Source organism: Balaenoptera physalus (assembly GCF_965194825.1).
Source record: "Balaenoptera physalus genome assembly, chromosome: 11".
Classification (NCBI taxonomy): Eukaryota; Metazoa; Chordata; class Mammalia; order Artiodactyla; family Balaenopteridae; genus Balaenoptera; species Balaenoptera physalus.
This window is the reverse complement of record NC_138896.1, coordinates 105,816,381-105,837,704: the sequence shown is the minus strand read 5'-3', so window position 1 is coordinate 105,837,704 and position 21,324 is coordinate 105,816,381. Positions and strand designations below refer to the sequence as shown.

The 21,324-nt window shown below is 37.3% G+C and overlaps 1 protein-coding gene across 5 annotated transcripts in view; it reads right to left on the bottom strand.

The window, feature by feature from the left end:
* The window catches only part of PPARG (peroxisome proliferator activated receptor gamma), a 133,926-nt gene that overhangs the window by 31,122 nt on the left and 81,480 nt on the right, over positions 1 to 21,324 (bottom strand). For all 5 annotated transcript variants that reach the window (XM_082415756.1, XM_082415757.1, XM_082415759.1 and 2 more), the window contains 2 exons: positions 8,252 to 8,390; positions 1,603 to 1,802 (listed from right to left, as the gene is read on the bottom strand). In XM_082415756.1, coding sequence (XP_082271882.1) covers positions 1,603 to 1,802; positions 8,252 to 8,390 — 339 coding nt within the window. The remainder of the gene's footprint in view (positions 1 to 1,602; positions 1,803 to 8,251; positions 8,391 to 21,324) is intronic.

Genomic DNA, 21,324 nt, shown 5'->3' with positions numbered 1-21,324 from the left:
AGGTGGAAAATTCCTGCCATTCTAAATATTCATAAAAATAAACCATAACTCAGAATGCTTTCCCAAGGTGAAGCTTCCACAGTGTCTATGTCAACCTGGCCACTGCTGGCCGATGGGCAGGACTGGCTTCAGGGAGGAGAACGCACTCGAGTGGGAGGCACAGGGCCTGCGTTCTGGTGTCGCTTCTTCCACATGCTAACTCTGTGACCTCAGGGCAAAGCGTTCAACCTCTCTGGACTTCAGTTTCCTCATCTTTAAAAAGAGGATAATAATAGCAGCTGTAAGGTGGTCATGGGTCTTGAACATAATAAATATGCAAGAATTAAAAAAAATTATAAACAACTGGATACAGGTATAATACTGTCAGAAAACCTACTGCCCTTCTTGATATTTGGCTTTTTTTGCAGCAATATCCCACAGAAGTTTTCTTTTTCTATTAGCTGATTCTACTCTTATGGTTTAGCTAAAAGGGGAAAAAGAAAAACCCATCTTGAGATAGTCATTAAAATACATTAACGGGTGATAAAACTTTTCCCAAAATATAACTGAGTGCGGAAAGAGTTACACATTTCTGTCCAGTAATCGCACACCTTTCCTGCAGGGGTTCATTTGAAAATAAACGACAGCATAAGAAGGCTTTCAAGGGCTGGGACAGTGTCTTCTGAATGTTCTGTGGCTCTTACTACCCTAGGAACCTGCTGCAGATATTATACTCAGAGTCAGACCCTACCTGTGAAAACTGCGGTACAGAGATGTGACCCAGGTCACAGTGCAAGTTGATGGCAGAATTGGGACCAGAATTCAGGCACAGTTATATTCTGTTTCAATATAATTCCAAGTTGCTTTCTCAGTTTCCTATCAGGGAAGAATTTTGCTTCTTGGAAAACTTGACTCAATCACCATTATAAACCACTCTGGGTTTCCTAAGCAGTGGTCATCAATGTGCCTGCAGATGTTTGAGAATGCATTGGGGTAGCCCCAGCTACTCAGAGCCTCCAAGAAGATAAAATTCATACACACAATAAAAGGACAGAGCTTCCAGTTCCCAGGAAGAATCAAGACAGTGCTGCAAGGAAAGAAAAGTGATGTAATATCTGAAATGTATTTTTATACCCCACGGAGAACTTCTAAGAGGTAATTTGAGTAGTTCTGAATGATATAATAATGGGATTAACTACCTTTTCCAAACCTAGGTCAGGCCCTTCCCAGAGAAAAGCAGAGCTGTTTGAAGGCATATAGATGTGGCCAGTTATTTTGATGCCAAGAAAAGACACGGATCCTGAAAGAGCGTGGTGGGATGAGGGAGGTCAGAGTTCATTTGTTCAAGTTAAGATGACCTGTACCTTTTTACACTATTCTCAAAAATTTTATTAGGAGAACTTGAAGGAGTTTTTCCCTTTTCAAAATGTTTACTTACCCTATCTGAAAACACTTCCTTTCCTCTGTTTGAGACTCAGCCTGTGGTAGGTACCAGCCAACAGCTGAGTGGTACTCCGCATGTGTGTGTGTGTCTGTGTGTAACATGGTAAGTCATTTACTCAAAGGGAAAACAACAACAACAAACCCAGCCACCCCAAATGAAGACAGTAGAAGAGAACTAACTGATTTGTCTGTTGTCTTTCCTGTCAAGATCGCCCTCGCCTTTGCTTTGGTCAGCGGGAAGGACTTTATGTACGAGTCATACAAATGTTTTGCCAGGGCCCGGAGATCAGCAGACTCTGGGTTCAGCTGGTCGATATCACTGGAGATCTCCGCCAACAGCTTCTCCTTCTCGGCCTGTGGCATCCGCCCAAACCTGATGGCTACAGAGGAAGAGAAACGGCAGGATGAATGACTGCATTATTGTATATATATACATCACAACCTCTTTTATCCTTTTATTCATCAATGGACACTTAGGTTGTTTCCATTTCTTGGCTATTGTAAATAATGCTGTAATGAACGTGGTGGGGGCAAATGAATTAAGTTGAGTCTTACTAAAAATGTTTTTGTCCTTTAACGTCTAAGGGGTGAACTTGCAGTCATATCAGGCTTTTGACAATGAGTAAGGCTTCGTCTCATGGTCAGTTTTCCACTTTTAACATGTTGATTTTGCAACAGCTGTAGCCTGTAAACGAGACTTATATAACACTATTGCTTTTCATATGACTTTTGCCAATAAGTTATGTTTTTCCACCTCTCTTTCTTGAGGAAAAAAAAAATGTGCGCATTTAGAGGTTTTGCAGGATTTGGCAACCTAATAACTATCACTTTATTTTCCAGCTCCTCTAAAGTAAAACGAGGAGCAGCCTTATCACCACTATTAAGTAATTTCTCAGTTGGGGTAACATTTTTCAAACTATGTGTAAAGAATATTTAAACATTTGCCCAGGTTTCTTTCCAAGGTCGAGATGAGCAAGACACGTCAGCCTCACCTCCTGACCCTGAAGTCTGACTTGACAACATTTAATTCATTCACTGAACACCTGTGTGATGGAAGACACTGGCTTGACAGACGGGGCTGGGAGACACAAGGATGAAAGGGACGCGTCTAGTAGATCCCAGATATAAAAGAGCCTAAATATACACGGATTATTCTCTCTCTCATGGACCGCTCTTGACCAGCACCTTCCTTTCCACCTAAGCTGAGTTTAAGCTTCTGACCCTGGCATGACCTCCCCCTCATGCTCTTTCCTCCACCACTGGACTTAGTGAAACAGTCGTCTTCCCTTTCTGTCTTACTATTTATTTCCCAACCCACTGTAATCTAGTTTTTCCTCATTTAAATTCACCAGAACTTCGCTCTTAAAAGGATCCAAAGCTTTCCTCACAGTCAGATCTAGGGGCCTCTTCTAAGTGCTCATTCTGCTTGAGCTTCCCAGCTCCCTCCCAGCCGTTAATACTGTTGACCTTCTCCACCCTCTTATTTCAAATTTTTCTCGCACTGGTTTGTGCTTTTCTGGCTCTCCTAGCTTTCTGGCTGCTATTTTCCAGACGTCTTTGACCGTGCCTCTTCCTTCACTTATATTCTGCTATTCCTAGTTTGACCTTCTCTCTAACTCAGAAAACGTGCTAATGACTCCTGCCCTCTCTTCCCTGAGATTTGGACCCTTATTTTTCACTTCTTCCTGTGTTCCTTTGCACATGGATGCTGGATATTCCATAGATACCTCAAATGCAACATAAAATCAAACTTTTCATTTTCCCCTCCAAACTATCTCCTCTTCCTGTGTTCCCTTCTTGATTAATTCACTCTATCACCCAAACTAGACACCTCGAATAATCTTTGACAACCCCTCTCTCCTTGGACACTTGTATTCATTGGTCACTGCTGAGATATTTCTCTCAATGCCATTTCTTCTCACCGTTCCCAATGTTTTAGATCACAATATTGCATTGGTCTTCCGATGGATCTCCCCGATTTTTCCCTCTCTAACTTCTCCTTTTTAGCTGTCAGTAGTTTGGTTTTTGGTAATACAGGTCTGATCACTCCCTCGCTTTATAAGAATGTGGTGCTACAGGAAAGGTAAGAAACACACAGAAGAGGAAGAATGGGGAATTAGAAGTCGGATGGAAAAGAAGGCTTTTGAACTGGGCCTTCAGCACCACATAGGATTTTGACAGGGAACGGAAGGACACAATACGCAGAGCCCCAGAGGTATTCTATCACAGGGCACTTTGCAGGAACAGCAAAGTACGCAGTTTGTCTGAAATGTAAGTGGAAAGGGCAACAGAAGGAAAAGGATGTGAAGGCTAGATTATGGGCGGTAATGAATGCCCTGCAGGTATAAGTACCACAGCTCCTTTAGGACTTTTTACTTTGTTATATTTTCTGAAAGTTAACATTTGGGTAATTTTTCCTCACACCACAAAGAAGATGAAAGAAACAAAAAGTAACATGTTGCAGTTTAAATTTATTTGCCATTCAGGCTTTTCTTTTTTTGCTATATACATAGTGCTTCTGTTTACAAGGAAGGAGAGAACTACCTTAAAAATGCTGAATGACACAAAAATCTGTGAAACCATTTTTCTAGCATTTTATGAAGCTGCTAAAAAATTATTTTGAAAGTTGTCGCTTTTTTTTCAATATAAGAAAAAAATCCATCATTTATATAATAGGATATCCTAATCAGTAAAGCTAAGGTTTCACTAACTTTTTACATTTATAAAAATTATTATTTTTGTCCAAATTGAATGGTATGGGGAAACCTAGCTGAATGACTCATAAGTAATATAAGTCAACTCTTCTTTACTTCAGATTTTTTTAAAAATGCACAGCCTAAACTTATTATTTTATTATTTAGTTCATACGAAAAGCAGCTCTTGAATATTAAATATTCACTAGTCAAAATTATTAATGACTAAATTATCCTATTAAAAATAAAGAGGACACATTTTAAAAATATGATTAATGTCAGGGATCTTGAGAGCAGGACTTTAAAACAGAAATTGTACTTTGAAAAACTATAAAAATGTGTATGAGTATCCATTTGACTGAAGAAGCAACATTAATATACAAGAGTATTTTTATTAAGATTCTACAGATACCAGCATCACTATTTCAAAGTGTAAAACAAGTAGTAGCTGATACAATGATCACTTAGGAATTTGGTTCTTTATTTCTGCTTTACTTTCACTTAGAGCTTTCCTCTATAGGCAGTGTCTAGACAGGGCATTGAGCCGATTGTGTTCGGGACAACTCAGGAAGACTTCGAGCCGTCAGCAGGACTGAACCATGGTCTAGAAATGATGGATTGTTAAATACCAAAATAGGTGGAACTTCGTTTATCTTGATCATTATAGAAAAACACTTTTTTCCCAAAGCGTATCAATCCAACACCTGGGTGTTGGATCCTTGAAGGTGACTTCAAAGTCTCCTTCAAAGGTGGGAGTGGATGGCTAACGGGGAAGCTAAATGCCCTGAAGGGACTGAACACAGACCAAAGAGCAGAAGGAAAAGTAACACAGAATGGAGAGAATTCACTTTGGGGGATGTTTATTTCTTCTCGTGTGTACTGTGAATAGCAAGGAGCTTGATCCTGGGGGCTTCCCTGGTGGCACAGTGGTTAAGACCCCGCCTGCCAGTGCAGGAGACACGGGTTTGAGTCCTGGACTGGGAAGATCCCACATGCTGTGGAGCAACTAAGCCCATGCGCAACAACTACTGAGCCTGCGCTCTAGAGCCGCGAGCCACAACTATGGAGCCTGCGTGCCACAACTACTGAAGCCCGCGCTCCTACAGCCCGTGCTCCACAACACGAGAAGCCACCGCAATGAGAAGTCTGCGCACTGCAATGAAGAGTAGCCCCCGCTCGCTGCAACTAGAGAAAGCCCGCACACAGCAATGGAACACCCAATACAGCCAAAAATAAAATAAATATTAATATAAAATATTAATATAAAATAAAATAAAAATAAATTAAAAAAAAAGAAAATACCAAAAATAGTATTAAAAAAAAAAAGGAGCTGATCTGGGTATAACCCTAGAAACCTCTTTTGATAAGTTGGTCGGTTATTACATTGAGGTCCATTCACATAAACCATTAAGAAAAAGACTTTCTATAAGAACGGAAACCTCATTACTGTTGGCCTCACACTGGCCAGAGCAAGGAATTTTAAGTAGTTACTACAATATCCTAGAAAACTTTGTATTTGGAAATGTTTCCTTCATCAGGATAATAGACAGAACTAATCAAAACCTACTTGTTGAGTTCCCCTTCATGTGTATAGATCAAATGGATGTTTTCTTTTCTGTGCAACCCATTCCCATCAAAACCCATGAAAAAGGATTTTCTTAATCATGTTTGCAATCCTGTAAATGCTGAACTGCATGTGTTTGATGCCATGACATTTAATTTCGTTCTTTCTTTCTTTCTCTCTCTCTCTCCCCCCACCTTTCTTTCTTTCTTTCTTTCTTTCTTTCTTTCTTTCTTTCTTTCTTTTTGCCTGTGCATGAACTAACCAAACACTCTACCAAGACTGCTCCTCTCTCTGAATAGAGTAAGCTAATTGTCATAAGAAGCCAAAAGATGACCTTATTATCAAGTTCATGATAGCTTTCTTTGACTTTTCTGGAAAGATAAAATTATACCATCAATACTATATAGGTTGGACTTTAAATATTATTTGCTTATAAATAATAAGAAATAGGAGATGTATTTTATGTGAATGCGTGCAAGCACTAGGAAATATATTTTTCTTCAATATGAAAAGTGACAATTTTTAAAGGACAAAAAAATAAATAGCATTAAAAGCAAAACTGGCCTCCTTTCCTAGGCAGTCTTAGTAATAATGACCTTAAAGTCAAAGATTTCTTCATAAAGATAAAATAAGTTTATTGCAGGCTTCCCTGGTGGCACAGTGGTTAAGAATCTGCCTGTCAATGCAGGGGACACGGGTTCGAGCCCTGGTCCGGGAAGATCCCACATGCCGCAGAGCAACTAAGCCTGTGAGCCACAACTACTGAGCCTGTGCTCTAGAGACCATGAGCCACAACTACTGAGCCCGCGTGCCACAACTACTGAAACCCGCGTGCCTAGAGCCCGTGCTCTGCAATGGGAGAAGCCACCGCAATGAGAAGCCCGTGCACCACAACAAAGAGTAGCCCCTGCTCGCCACAACTAGAGAAAGCCTGCATGCAGCAACGAAGCCCCAACGCAGCCAAAAAAAAAAAGTTTATTGCAACTTGATTGCATCACCTAAAATATAACCCTTGAATTGAAAATGTACCCTTATGTTTTATGAAGTCTGAAATAAAAAGGAAACTGATGGAATTAAACCAGCAAACTATCTTGCAATTAATGACTGCAGTTGTATACACAGCAGATGTAATCAACTGTTGAGGAAAGTTGGACCAAATTTCCATCCTGTCTAGTATAGCCGATGGATCTATTCAAAATACATTCTTGCCTTTAGAGGAAATGACCCCATATTATGATACAAATATAATTTTGTAAACTATTTTTAAAGGGTAGAAGATCAGTTCAATTAGTGATTCCCAAATATCTTGATTTCTGCTATAAAAACCAAACATCTGCATGATGGAACAAAAATTTAATTTTCACAGATGCTTTGGAGTCCTTATAGATGAAGACTGACTTCAAATTTATATCTTCTTAACCAGATTAGTTTGGAGAGAGGAAAAGGTAAAAGAAAAAAAAAAACAGGGTATATGATGACATGAGACTTTGGATTTAATTTGATTACTTTGGCATTTTATATCTCTTGAACCCATAATTATTTTGGAAAGAACTGACTAATTCTTGACAAATATAATACTACCAAATTACATCAAAATTATTTTTTGTGAGCCAGTCAACCAATGAGAGCCAAATTAAGAACTATTTCTTCAAACAGGGCTGTCTTCCATGATGTTACTGAGTTAGTGCTACAGTTCATGAAAACATGGGTCTTCTACAGTCCTTCCCTCAAGTCGACATTCCAAATCATAAGCCTGACTTTAGATACAGGTTTAAAAAGTAGAAAGTTTTACTCTCTTACGTTACTATGGATACATGAAGTTTTGTGAAACTTTAAAATATTTGCTTAATCCACATATTGTATGCTGCATAAAGTCAAGGAGAGTGTTCTACTCATTTTTGCATAGTAAAGAGAAAAAAGGACATATATCTAAATTCTGATATACCACTTAAGTTCCATATCCAGAAATCAGAATTTTCTTACATTAAAAGTAGAAACTACTATATATAAAATAGATAACTAATAAGAACCTGCTGTATAGCACAGGGAACTCTACTCAATACTCTGTAATGGCCTATATGGGAAAAGAATCTAAAAAAAAAAATAAGAGTGGATATATGTACATGTATAACTGATTCACTCTGCTGTCTACCTGAAACTAACACAAATTTGTAAATCAACTATACCCCCCAAAATTTTAAAAAAATAAAGTAGAAACTACTGATATATATAAGTAAAGTATAATCTGTTTTTAATACTATTAAAGCAACACAAAAAATTAACCACAACTATCATTACATTTGTTTCAGAATACTACAGTTATTCCCATTACCTCCCAGATTTCCCAGTCTTTTCTCCCATCATGGCAGATGCTCAACTATAAGACAGAAGGATTCACGTTTAAAGCTGAAAAATTCTGACCTAATTGAGAAACGTTTTATCAGCATTTAGTATTCTGAAATCTGGCAATCTGTGGAAAAACTGTACACGTTTTCAGCAACGGCCCTCATGTCTACTGATCTGGCAGCCATAATGAGAATAATAAAGTATGTGGCACTAAGGGTTCACTTACCATTATGAGACATCCCCACAGCAAGGCATTTCTGAAACCGACAGTACTGACATTTATTTCTACTTTTTTTGTGGATCCGACAGTTAAGATCACACCTATCATAAATAAGCTTCAATCTGATCGTCCTCCGGAAGAAACCCTGCAAAGGGATATGGAAAAAAAGGAAGCAAATTTTGAATGTTTGGGACAATGGCTAAAGGTACACTAGCCTGGGTATCAGAGGCTAAGGTAGGTTCTTGACACATTCTGTCACTGGTGACTTTAGATAAATCACTTAATCTCTTTCAGTTTTCTCTGCTATAATATAAAGAACAAGAGGATCTCCAGTATCCTTTTTTTAGCTCTTAGACAGTGACCACAACCCACTGATGTCATTGAATGCATCTTGGCTCTACATCTGGATTTCAGCAAGCTCTAAGAAGTGCTCTGGATTTAATGTAATGCAAATAAAACACCATGTAATCAGTTCAGTCTCTCTGTAAATCATTCCAACAGCATGCCCCAGCCTTATAATTGTGCTAAGCAGTTTGGCAAAGTTATAGTCATTTCATTCTAAAACATGAGCAGGGCCAATAAAAATCCACATGTGGATAATTTTTTGGAATTCTCTATGTTGCATAATTTCCTACAGAATTGGTTTCATTTATTTATGCATTTGAAAGAGTGCTCCATAAACGCTGTAGCCTACAAACAAGAAGAGATAACAGAAAATAACATGAGAAGTAATACATAAATCCTCAGAAAATTGACAGCTATCTCAAAATAGCAAATATGTCCATTTGAGGCTAATTGAACTCTGCTACATTTACATATTTTTGAAAGACCTGAAAAAAAATTCTAATGAGAAACATTTTCTTACTCCATTTTTTGTTGTTGTTGTTCAGAATATTCCTACCCATTTCTATTGTGCTCATCTTCATGAAACTCATTTCTTAATTCTTTCAAATTTATCTGGCCCTGTTTGATACAAAAAGCACTGAATTAGGACTGACTCTACCACTGACATGCATTTTGACTTTCTCCAGATTTCTACCTTGAACTCTAGACAAGTATGTTCAGCTGCTTAATTGACATCTTTACTTGGAAATCTAACACCATCTCTAACCCAGCAGGTCCAACTGTGAAGTCCTAATCATACCCTGCAAGCTTATTTCACTGCAGCTCTCTCCATCTCAGCTGATACAACTCCATCCTTGAAGTCACTCTCAACTTCTTTCTCTCGTGAGGAAAGCTCTTGCTCTAAATACACAATTGCCTGTTTCCCTCACTGCCTTCAAGCTGTGCTAACACCTCGACTTCTCAGTGAGGCTTATCTACCTTATTTCATACTGTGGCCTGTCCCTGTCCCCACCTCTCCTTGGCAGTTCTTGTTCTCCTTTACTCCGTTCTTCTTTTTTCCCAATAGGCTTTATGACTTCCTAACATACCATATAATTTACTTATTATATTTATGTTTATTTTCTGCTCCTCCCCTACTGTCCAACTAAAATTGTGAGCTCCCTGGGAGAAGGGATGGTCTCTTATGTCCCTAGATGTAACCCAAACTCCAACAACAGTGCTACATTAAAATCTGTTGAGTAAATGTGTGTGTCATTTAACTTCCTTTCTAGGCCATCTCTGATATTTTGTGATTCTAAACCATGACTGAGATATTACAAGGCCACTGGCACACTCTTTTCCTTTCAGTTTTTGTTGCTATCTTATTAAAGGTAATAATTACAAACATGCAGGAAATACATGTAACTATAAGACATAAGGTAATTATCACACATGAGCCCATTGTTCAACCCAAGATTTAAAATCATAACCAGCCACTTGCATGCACATATGAGTTCTTCCCTTATCCAACTCCTGCCTCTGTGGCCTCTTGAAAATATAATCATTATCCCCAATTTTGAGTTTATCATTTCCTTGACCTTTAAGAAAATATAGTTTTATCACACAATCTATAAAACTAAATAATACATTGCTTAGGTATCCTAGTTTGGGGGCTTTATTAAGTAGTATCATACTATATACAGGTATTACAAATATATTCCCCTCTCTATGACTTACTATCCTTGAAGTTTACTATTTCAGTCTTTTTTTTTTTTTAACTTGTAAAGCTTTTCATTTTGCTCTCATTCTTGAAAGATCACAGGGCACTCAGTTTTTCCTCTTAACACTCTGAATTCCATTGTCCCTGTGCTTTCATTGTTTCTGTTGAGATGTCTGTTGTCAATTGACTTTGGTTGCATTTATATATTCTCTTTGTTTTTCACATTCTGCAGTTTTACTGCAGTGTGTCTAGCCATGGATTTCTTTCATTTATCTTCTTGCACATGGTTTCTGCATCATGGTTTCACTTGTTCATCAGCTCTGGTACTCCAATTAGTTAAGTGTTAGAATTTCTTTTCAATCCTTCAATATTTCCCAACTTCTCTTTTATATTTTTCATCTTCTTACCATTAATTACTCATTAACGTTGATCACGAAGGTAAACATCAGAAGAGCCAAATAAGATGACAAAAAATATATAATTACAATGGCAAAAGTAAGTAAAAGCAAACTCTTCTCACCAAAGTTCATCAGTAAGAAGAGTTCTGTACATTACTCTACTATTCATCACTAAAGAAGACATATTTTTAATATTCAAAGATCCTGTGAATACTTAAAGAACTAAAAGAGGTTTCAAATTCTAGCAGATTCTGGGTAGGACATATTCTTTAAGACATTGTTGGTCTCATTCTTAGTAATTTCTTTGCATATATCTTTCAGTTAAGTAATCCTTTCTTCTCCTGTTTCTAGTATGCTAATTAACCCTTGCATTGAATTTTTATTTCAATGATTGTATTTTTCACTTTTAGAAGTGTCACGTGTTTTCAAAGCTGTTGGTCAGATAGTCTATTATTGCTCATTCATTGCTATGATTCTGCTCTCTATCTTTGAACAATTCATACACAGCTGTTGTACATTCTGTATCAGGCAATTCCAATATCTGCTTTCCTTGGGTAGGGGTGGAGAGGTCTAAGTCTGTTTTTTTGTTTATTTGTTTACTTCTGGTGAATGTCATCAAGTTGATTGCCTACTTATGTGCTTGCTGACATTTTATTTTGAACTCATTTCTTGACCTTAAACTGTGAGAATCCTACAGGGTCTAAATTGGGAAGTCTTTCCTCCAAAGAGAATTTAAAGATCCTTCTGTTGAAAGCCAGGAGTGCCACTGGCTTATGACTATTTCAGACTCTCTTGAGAATTGTGGCGCAACTCAGAAGCCCCAGACTCAGCTTCTCCTCACTGACAGCTCAGAATACTGACATGGGCATCTACCTGTGGGGCAATGTTGTACCTCAGTATTCCTGTGGGCATCTGTCATGAGGAAACTCTGCCCTGCCCCTCCAAGTATGCCTGCAGCTACATCTCAAGACTTAGGATTTGTTTCTTTGTTTGTTTTGCTATTAATGTTTTGGAGAGTTTTCCCTACCTCTTGCGAGATCACTAATATCTCAAACAGTATGTCCTGTGTACGGTATGCTGGGAAGTTAAGCCTCTTTAATTCTCAAAGGGTTCTAAGAAGTTTTAAATATTTAAAAGCCATTTTCCCCCCAATGATTCACACAAGGCTAAAGTACAGAACTGTTGCCACTGATAAATATTGGTGAGAAATTTTGTTTTGATTTTTGCTATTGTGACCATATATATTTTATGATATCCTTGACTGCTTCTCTGATGTTCACTGTTAAAACCTAATATTAGTGGTTGAAAATGCTGCTTGGCTAGCTGCCAGGTCCCAGAGTACTCACTTATTTGGCATGGTTGGAGAGGAAGGCTTTTTAATAAGAGAATTATGTTTTTTAAGCTTAACCCTTATAATGTGATTTTTTGTTTTGAATCCTATGATGTCTTTCAAAGTGTATCACATTCTTTTTGTAATGATTCCAATGTTGAAGGATAATCATTCTGTATATCATTTACGTACTGACTATGCACCTAAAATCTTGAACTAAATATATACAGACTCCAGCACAAGCTTGGAACTTACTTTTACTTTTCTTTTAAGACTAAGTTCATGATAACCAACCGTTTTCTTACAATTTGACTCTTTCAAGAAATCTAGAGAGGAAGATACAAGGCTCTCCGTGTTTCTTCTGTAAAATTATTTCTTGACTTGAAGAATGAAGCAGGCTTCTCAAAAGTCTCTTCATATTGCCAATAAAGAAACACTCTCTAACAACACTCTTTTTTATTGTGTCAGCGTCCATAAAATGATGTGCAATTTCAACAGCTCACAGTTCTGATTATCATGAAGTCTGTGAACTGGTGTGATGGAGATGCATCAGTCAGCATTTCAGAAAATTGTTTTGTGTATATTTTTATTATAAAGTCTTCATATTTGCTTGTGAGAACGTAATGCCCATTTTTTGGGTTTTTTTTTTTTTTTCTTCTGCTTTAAAAAAAAATTTCTCCAACCTCTCCTTCACTGCTTTACAAGTAACAAAACTTCAGGTGCAATGAGACCTAAGAGTGGTATTGTTAAGTTTACAATGAGATTAAACGCCCTGCATTCAGCTTTATCATAAAATGGTATGGCCCACAGAGGCTGAATCAACGAGCTGCCACTGGCACATGGGAATATACTAAAAACTCTTTCTGAGGTAGGAATACAAAAAATACATAGAAATACAAAAACAGATTACACTGTATTGTATGGTAGATTGTGCTTCCTTATGCCTTTAGCTAAGTCTATGGTTCTAAAATGATCTTTCACTAAAGACACAAAAATATGATGAAAACCTACTAGAGAAAAAAATAAGTGTCCAATTTGTAAGCAATAAATGCCAGCTTAGCAAGCTGTAGAGTTTATTAGTCTTTCAGTAGCTACAGGTTATACATTACCTAAATCTGTAATGTTAATAACCAAATACTCCATCACTGTTTCCCTGTAATCCAAACCCAACCTTTTTATTCCTATCTGAATTTTGGCAAGGATCACCAACATAAACCTGTTCCACTGGCATTGTAAAGTTGTTTAAGAAGACCTACTGACAGTTATCTTAAGGATTATAACTATTTTTTGCAATCTATAAATTAGTTTGCAGGTTTGTGGTCAACTGTATTTTAATTATGGGTATATCCCACATTCTACTGAAATGACAAATGTTAAATTGCCAAAGCACCCTTCAGAAAACACATACAGGTGAGTCTTACACATGTGTTAATTTCATTTTCACTGAGTATTGTTGATGACCTAAGGTGATATCTTTGATTACTGACAGCCACTGGTCTAATTTAGCTGCATTCAGAGTGTGGCAGCAATTCTGTTTAACTCCATAGTAGCAAAGAATGAGTCACTGTGTCTTCAGCCTCATTCCTTGTAACAGTGGTTCTCAAACTTTTTGGTCTCCATACTCCTTTACTCTTGCAAACTGCTGAGGTTTCCAAAGAGCTTTTGTTTATGTGGGCTATACCTATTAGCATTGATCAGAATAGAAATAAAACCTGAGAAATTACTATGTACAAGAACACACAGGCCACATTCCATCAGGCATCAGAACTATGCTAACATTCCATGTCATGCAGTTTCTGGAACACTCCACTTACACTCCTGAGAGAATGAGAATGAAAAAGGCAAATAACAACTTATTATTATTATGAAAATAGCGTCAACCTCATGGGTGTCTTGAAAGGGTCTTAGGGACCCCATTCCCAGACCACAATTTGAGAACTGATGACTTATACTTGGAGAAGCCAAATTACATTATTCCTCTAACATTTTTCTTGTTCTTAACTTTAAAATGACCAGATGTCTATTTTCCCTTCCAAGGATAGCATAACCTTCCTTGCATTTTAGTCTAGGAAGTCTGTAATCTATATTTTGAATGGTTTCCAAGTTACTGCAGGTTACTATACAATACTGTTAATTTTTTTCTACTGCTTTTCTTTATTTGTTTATCTCTGGTAGGTGAAGGACTCCCCTAGATTCATCAGATTTTAAGTGTTTATTCTCCATTTTTGCCTTAGAACATTTCTGTTTGTAACTCGAGGGCACTTGGGTTTTCTTCTCCCTGTTTTCTTTTTGCTACTTTTCTTCTTTGCTTTCTTTTATCTTCTAAGTTTTTATGCCCTCAGAACTTAGCTACTTACAATATTTGTCTTTCAATTTTTAGCTGTTCTCAGAAATGTTAAAACTCTCTACAGGCAGAAGCAAGAAGAACTACAATCCTGCAGCTTGTGGAACAAAAACCACATTCACAGAAAGATAGACAAGATGAAAAGGCAGAGGGCTAGGTACCAGATGAAGGTACAAGACAAAACCCCAGAAAAACAACTAAATGAAGTGGAGATAGGCAACCTTCCAGAGAAAGAATTCAGAATAATGATAGTGAAGATGATCCAGGACCTCGGAAAAAGAATGGAGGCAAAGATCGAGAAGATGCAAGAAATGTTTAACAAAGACCTAGAAAAATTAAAGAACAAACAAAGAGATGAACAATACAATAACTGAAATGAAAACTACACTAGAAGGAATCAATAGCAGAATAACTGAGGCAGAAGAACGGATAAGTGACCTGGAAGACAGGATGGTGGAATTCACTGCTGCGGAACAGACTAAAGAAAAAAGAATGAAAAGAAATGAAGATAGCCTAAGAGACCTCTGGGACAACATTAAATGCAACAACGTTCGCATTATAGGGGTCCCAGAAGGAGAAGAGAGAGAGAAAGGACCAGAGAAAATATTTGAAGAGATTATAGTTGAAAACTTCCCTAACATGGGAAAGGAAATAGCCACCCAAGTCCAGGAAGCGCAGAGAGTCCCATACAGGATAAACCCAAGGAGAAACACGCCAAGACACATAGTAATCAAATTGGTAAAAATTAAAGACAAAGAAAAATTATTGAAAGCAGCAAGGGAAAAACGACAAATAACATACAAGGGAACTCCCATAAGGTTATCAGCTGATTTCTCAGCAGAAACGCTACAAGCCAGAAGGGAGTGGCATGATATACTTAAAGTGATGAAAGGAATGAACCTACAACCAAGATTACTCTACCCAGCAAGGATCTCATTCAGATTCGATGGAGAAATCAAAAGCTTTACAGACAAGCAAAAGCTAAGAGAATTCAGCACCACCAAACCAGCTCTACAACAAATGCTAAAGGAACTTCTCTAAGTGGGAAACACAAGAGAAGAAAAGGACCTACAAAAACAAACCCAAAACAATTAAGAAAATGGCCATAGGAACATACATATCAATAATTACCTTAAACGTGAATGGATTAAATGCTCCAACCAAAAGACACAGGCTTGCTGAATGGATACAAAAACAAGACCCATCTATATGCTGTCTATAAGAGACCCACTTCAGACCTACGGACACATACAGACTGATAGTGAGGGGATGGAAAAAGGTATTCCATGCAAATGGAAATCAAAAGAAAGCTGGAGTAGCAATACTCATATCAGATAAAATAGACTTGAAAATAAAGAATGTTACAGGAGACAAAGAAGGACACTACATAATGACCAAGGGATCAATCCAAGAAGAAGATATAACAATTATAAATATATATGCACCCAACATAGGAGCACCTCAATACAGAAGGCAACTGCTAACAGCTATAAAAGAGGAAATCGACAGGAACACAATAATAGTGGGGGACTTTAACACCTCACTCACACCAATGGACAGATCATCCAAAATGAAAATAAATAAGGAAACAGAAGCTTTAAATGACACAACAGACCAGATAGATTTAATTGATATTTATAGGACATTCCATCCAAAAACAGCAGATTACACTTCTTAAGTGTGCACGGAACATTCTCCAGGATAGATCATATCTTGGGTCACAAATCAAGCCTCAGTAAATTTAAGAAAATTGAAATCATATCAAGCATCTTTTCTGACCACGCTATGAGATTAGAAATGAATTACACGGAAAAAAACATAAAAAACACAAACACATGGAGGCTAAACAATACGTTACTAAATAACCAAGAGATCATTGAAGAAATCAAAGAGGAAATGAAAAAAAATACCTAGAGACAAATGACAATGAAAACACGACGATCCAAAACCTATGGGATGCAGCAAAAGCAGCTCTAAGAGGGAAGTTTATAGCTATACAAGCCTACCTCAAGAAACAAGAAAAATCTCAAATAAACAATCTAACCTTACACCTGAAGGAACTAGAGAAAGAAGAACAAACAAAACCCAAAGTTAGCAGAAGGAAAGAAACCATAAACATCAGAGCAGAAATAAATGAAATAGAAACAAAGAAAACAATAGCAAAGATCAATAAAACTAAAAGCTGGTTCTTTGAGAAGATAAACAAAATTGATAACCATTAGCCAAACTCATCAAGAAAAAGAGGGAGAGGACTCAAATCAATAAAATTAGAAATGAAAAAGGAGAAGTTACAACAGACACAGCAGAAATACAAAGCATCCTAAGAGACTACTACAAGCAACTCTATGCCAATAAAATGGACAACCTGGAATAAATGGACAAATCCTTAGAAAGGTATAACCTTCCAAGACTGAACCAGGAAGAAATAGAAAATATGAACAGACCAATCACAAGTAATGAAATTGAAACTGTGATTAAACATCTTCCAACAAACAAAAGTCCAGGACCAGATGGCTTCACAGGTGAATTCTACCAAACATTTAGAGAAGAGCTAACACCCATCCTTCTCAAACTCTTCCAAAAAATTGCAGAGGAAGGAACACTCCCAAACTCATTCTATGAGGCCACCATCACCCTGATACCAAAATCAGACAAAGATACTACAAAAAAAGAAGATTACAGACCAATATCACTGATGAATATAAATGCAAAAATCCTCAACAAAATACTAGCAAACAGAATCCAACAACACAGTAAAAGGATCATACACCATGATCAAGTGGGATTTATCCCAGGGATGCAAGGATTCTTCAATATATGCAAATCAATCAATGTGATACACCATATTAACAAATTGAAGAAGAAAAACCATATGATCATCTCAATAGATGCAGAAAAAGCTTCTGACAAAATTCAACACCCATTTAAATAAAAACTCTCCAGAAAGTGGGCATAGAGGGAACCTACCTCAACATAATAAAGGCCATATACAACAAACGCACAGCAAACATCATTCTCAGTGGTGAAACACTGAAAGCATTTCCTCTAAGATCAGGAACAAGACAAGGATGTCCACTCACACCACTATTATTCAACACAGTTTTGGAAGTCCTAGCCACGGCAATCAGAGAAGAAAAAGAAATAAAAGGAATCCAAATCGGAAAAGAAGAAGTAAAACCGTCACTGTTTGCAGATGACATGATACTATACATAGAGAATCCTAAAAATGCCACCAGAAAACTACTAGAGCTAATCAATGAATTTGGTAAAGTTGCAGGATACAAAATTAATGCACAGAAATCTCTTGCATTCCTATACACTAATGATGAAAAATCTGAAAGAGAAATTATGGAAACACTCACATATACCATTGCAACATAAAGAATAAAATACCTAGGAATAAACCTACCTAGGGAGACAAAAGACCTATATGCAGAAAACTATAAGACACTGATGAAAGAAATTAAAGATGATACCAACAGATGGAGAGATATACCATGTTCTTGGAATGGAAGGATCAATATTGTGAACATGACTACACTACCCAAAGCAATCTACAGATTCAATGCAATCCCTATCAAATTACCAAGGGCAATTTTTACGGAACTAGAACAAATCATCTTAAAATTTGTATGGAGACACAAAAGACCCCGAATAGCCAAAGCAGTCTTGAGGGAAAAAAACGGAGCTGGAGGAATCAGACTCCCTGACTTCAGACTATACTACAAAGCTACAGTAATCAAGACAATATGGTACTGGCACAAAAACAGACACACAGATCAATGAAACAAGATAGAAAGCCCAGAGATAAACCCACGCACCTACGGTCGACTAATCTATGACAAAGGAGGCAAAGATATACAAAGGAGAAAAGACAGTCTCTTCAATAAGTGGTGCTGGGAAAACTGGATAGCTACATGTAAAAGAATGAAATTAGAACACTCCCTAACACCATACACAAAAAGAAACTCAAAATGGATTCGAGACCTAAATGTAAGACCAGACACTATAAAACTCTTAGAGGAAAACATAGGAAGAACACTCTTTGACATAAATCACAGCAAGATCTTTTTTGATCCACCTCCTAGAGTAATGGAAATGAAAACAAAAATAAACAAATGGGACCTAATGAAACTTAAAAGCTTTTGCACAGCAAAGGAAACCATAAACAAGACGAAAAGACAACCCTCAGAATGGGAGAAAATATTTGCAAACGAATCAACGGACAAAGGATTAACCTCCAAAATGTATAAACAGCTCATGCAGCTCAATATTAAAGAAACAAACAACCGAATCCAAAAATGGGCAGAAGACCTAAATAGACATTTCTCCAAAGAAGACATACAGACGGCCACGAAGCACATGAAAAGATGCTCAACATCACTAATTATCAGAGAAATGCAAATCACAACTACAATGAGGTATCACCTCACACCAGTTAGAATGGGCATCATCAGAAAATCTACAAACAGCAAATGCTCGAGAGGGTGTGGAGATAAGGGAACCCTCTTGCACTGTTGATGGGAATGTAAATTGATATAGCCACTATGGAGAACAGTATGGAGGTTCCTTAAAAACTAAAAATAGAATTACCATATGACCCAGCCATCCCACTACTGGGCATATACCCAGAGAAAAACATAATTCAAAAAGACACATGCACCCCAATGTTCATTGCAGCACTATTTACAATAGCCAGGACATGGAAGCAACCTAAATGCCCATCAACAGACGAATGGATAAAGAAGATGTGGTACATATATACAATGGAATATTACTCAGCCATAAAAAGGAACGAAATTGGGTCATTTGTCGAGACGTGGATGGATCTAGAGACTGTCATACAGAGTGAAGTAAGTCAGAAAGGGAAAAACAAATATCGTATATTAATGCATGTATGTGGAACCTAGAAAAATGGTACAGATGAACCAGTTTGCAGGGCAGAAGTTGAGACACAGATGTATAGAACAAATGTATGGACACCAAGGGGGGAAAGCTGAGGGGGGGTGGTGGTGGTGGTGTGATGAATTGGGCGATTGGTATTGACATGTATACACTGATGTGTATAAAATTGATGACTAATAAGAACCTGCTGTATAAAAAAATAAATTAAATAAAATTCAAAAATTAAAAAAAAAATTTCAGAAAAAAAAAAAAACCTCTCTACAAATATATGATGAATAGAATCACAGTGAAACTATTTGCTTAAGCCTTCTAGTTTTCTAAGTGTTTTACCAGCCCATAAAAATAATAATTTATTGTGGAAACTTAACCAACCATACTTCTTTTATCAGCATAAATTACCAAGATGACCAAAAGTGAAAGATTTCTTTGGGTATTTCTCAGAATTTAGCCACAATTTACTCAAAATTATATAAATCTAACTCAATAAAATGACATGTTCTTACTACTCCTTGGGAACATAATGATTTCATATAAGATCACAGATATTTTAGTTTGGTTTCAATCACAGAATGAATGGGTTTTCGTGTTTTAAACGAAAGCCATCTCTTGCCAGTAGTATTTCAAGGAGTCATTTTGGAATTTTAGAACTTAGAGATGAATAAGAAGCCCTTGGGGAGCTAATCTAACCGAGTTGTTTTACACACAAGGTGTCTGAGGGCTGAAGTGCTCATGTGATTGGTTAGGGACCTTGGGCGAGTGGCCAGGTGACCACTAGCTTGTCTCTTTGACTTTATTAAGTTGCCTTTGGAGTAATAAACTATTGGACTGAAGAGGTTTTAGAGATCACCTAATTCAACACCATCATTTTATACATGTGAAAACTTAGGCAGAATATGGTTTAAAAATGATAATATGCAAAAGCATCTTGCACAATATCTGGCGCATAGTAGAAATTCAATAAATATTAACTTCCTTTTTTGGCCCATGGTCCAGTTAGGAACCCAGATATTCTAACACCTACCTAACTGCTGTCATATATCTTTATTCTGAACAAAAAAGCCCAACTGAGGATTGAATCTGATCTTACCTTTTATAAGCAGCGTTATTTTATAAGGTAAGTATTTATGAACAATTTATTCTGAGCCCTGGAGTATATAATAAGTACCATTCGATTACTATTTTATTCATGGAGCCTATTAGAATTAATTCTTTTAAGAGACTAACTACATTTTAAAATATGAGTAGAGGGACTTCCCTGGTGGCTCAGTGGTTAAGAATCCACTTGCCAATGCAGAGGACACAGGTTCGAGTCCTGGTCCAGGAAGATCCCACATGCCGCGGAGCAGCTAAGCCCGTGCGCCACAACTACGGAGCCTGCGCTCTAGAGCCCATGAGCCACAATTACTGAGTCTGCGTGCCACAACTACTGAAGCCCGCACACCTAGCGCCCTGTGCTCCACAACAAGAGAAGCCACCGCAATGAGAAGCTCGTGCAATGCAACGAAGAGCAGCCCCCGCTCGCCACAACTAAAGAAAGCCCGCGCACAGAAACAAAGACACAACGCAGCCAAATAAATAAATAAATAAAATAAATTAAAAAAATAAAAATAAAATAAAATATGAGTAGATTAACACTTTCTTAATAATTGGGCAGAATATTACTAAATGAACTTTCCAAAATACCCTTTTTCACAAAGAAAAGAGGTGAGGAGAAAGAGTACCTCCTTTCCAAAATAGTTACATCGCTTTGCCTGCTCATAACACATAGCTCAAACTGATGCTGGAATAAGAAAGCACAGAGCACTGGTTTAGGAGTCATAAGATATATGTTCTGGTCCTGGCTCTGCCACTTACTGATGGATGACCATGGGCAAGTCTCACTGATTCATGATTTCTACACCTGTAAACTGGCCATAAATAAGCTTGACTTTATAGGACTGTTCTAAGGCTCAAATGAAGATTCTCTATCCATCTGTCTGTCTATCTATCTATCTATCTATCTATCTATCTATCTATCTACCTACCTACCTACCTACCTTCCTACCTACCTATCTATCT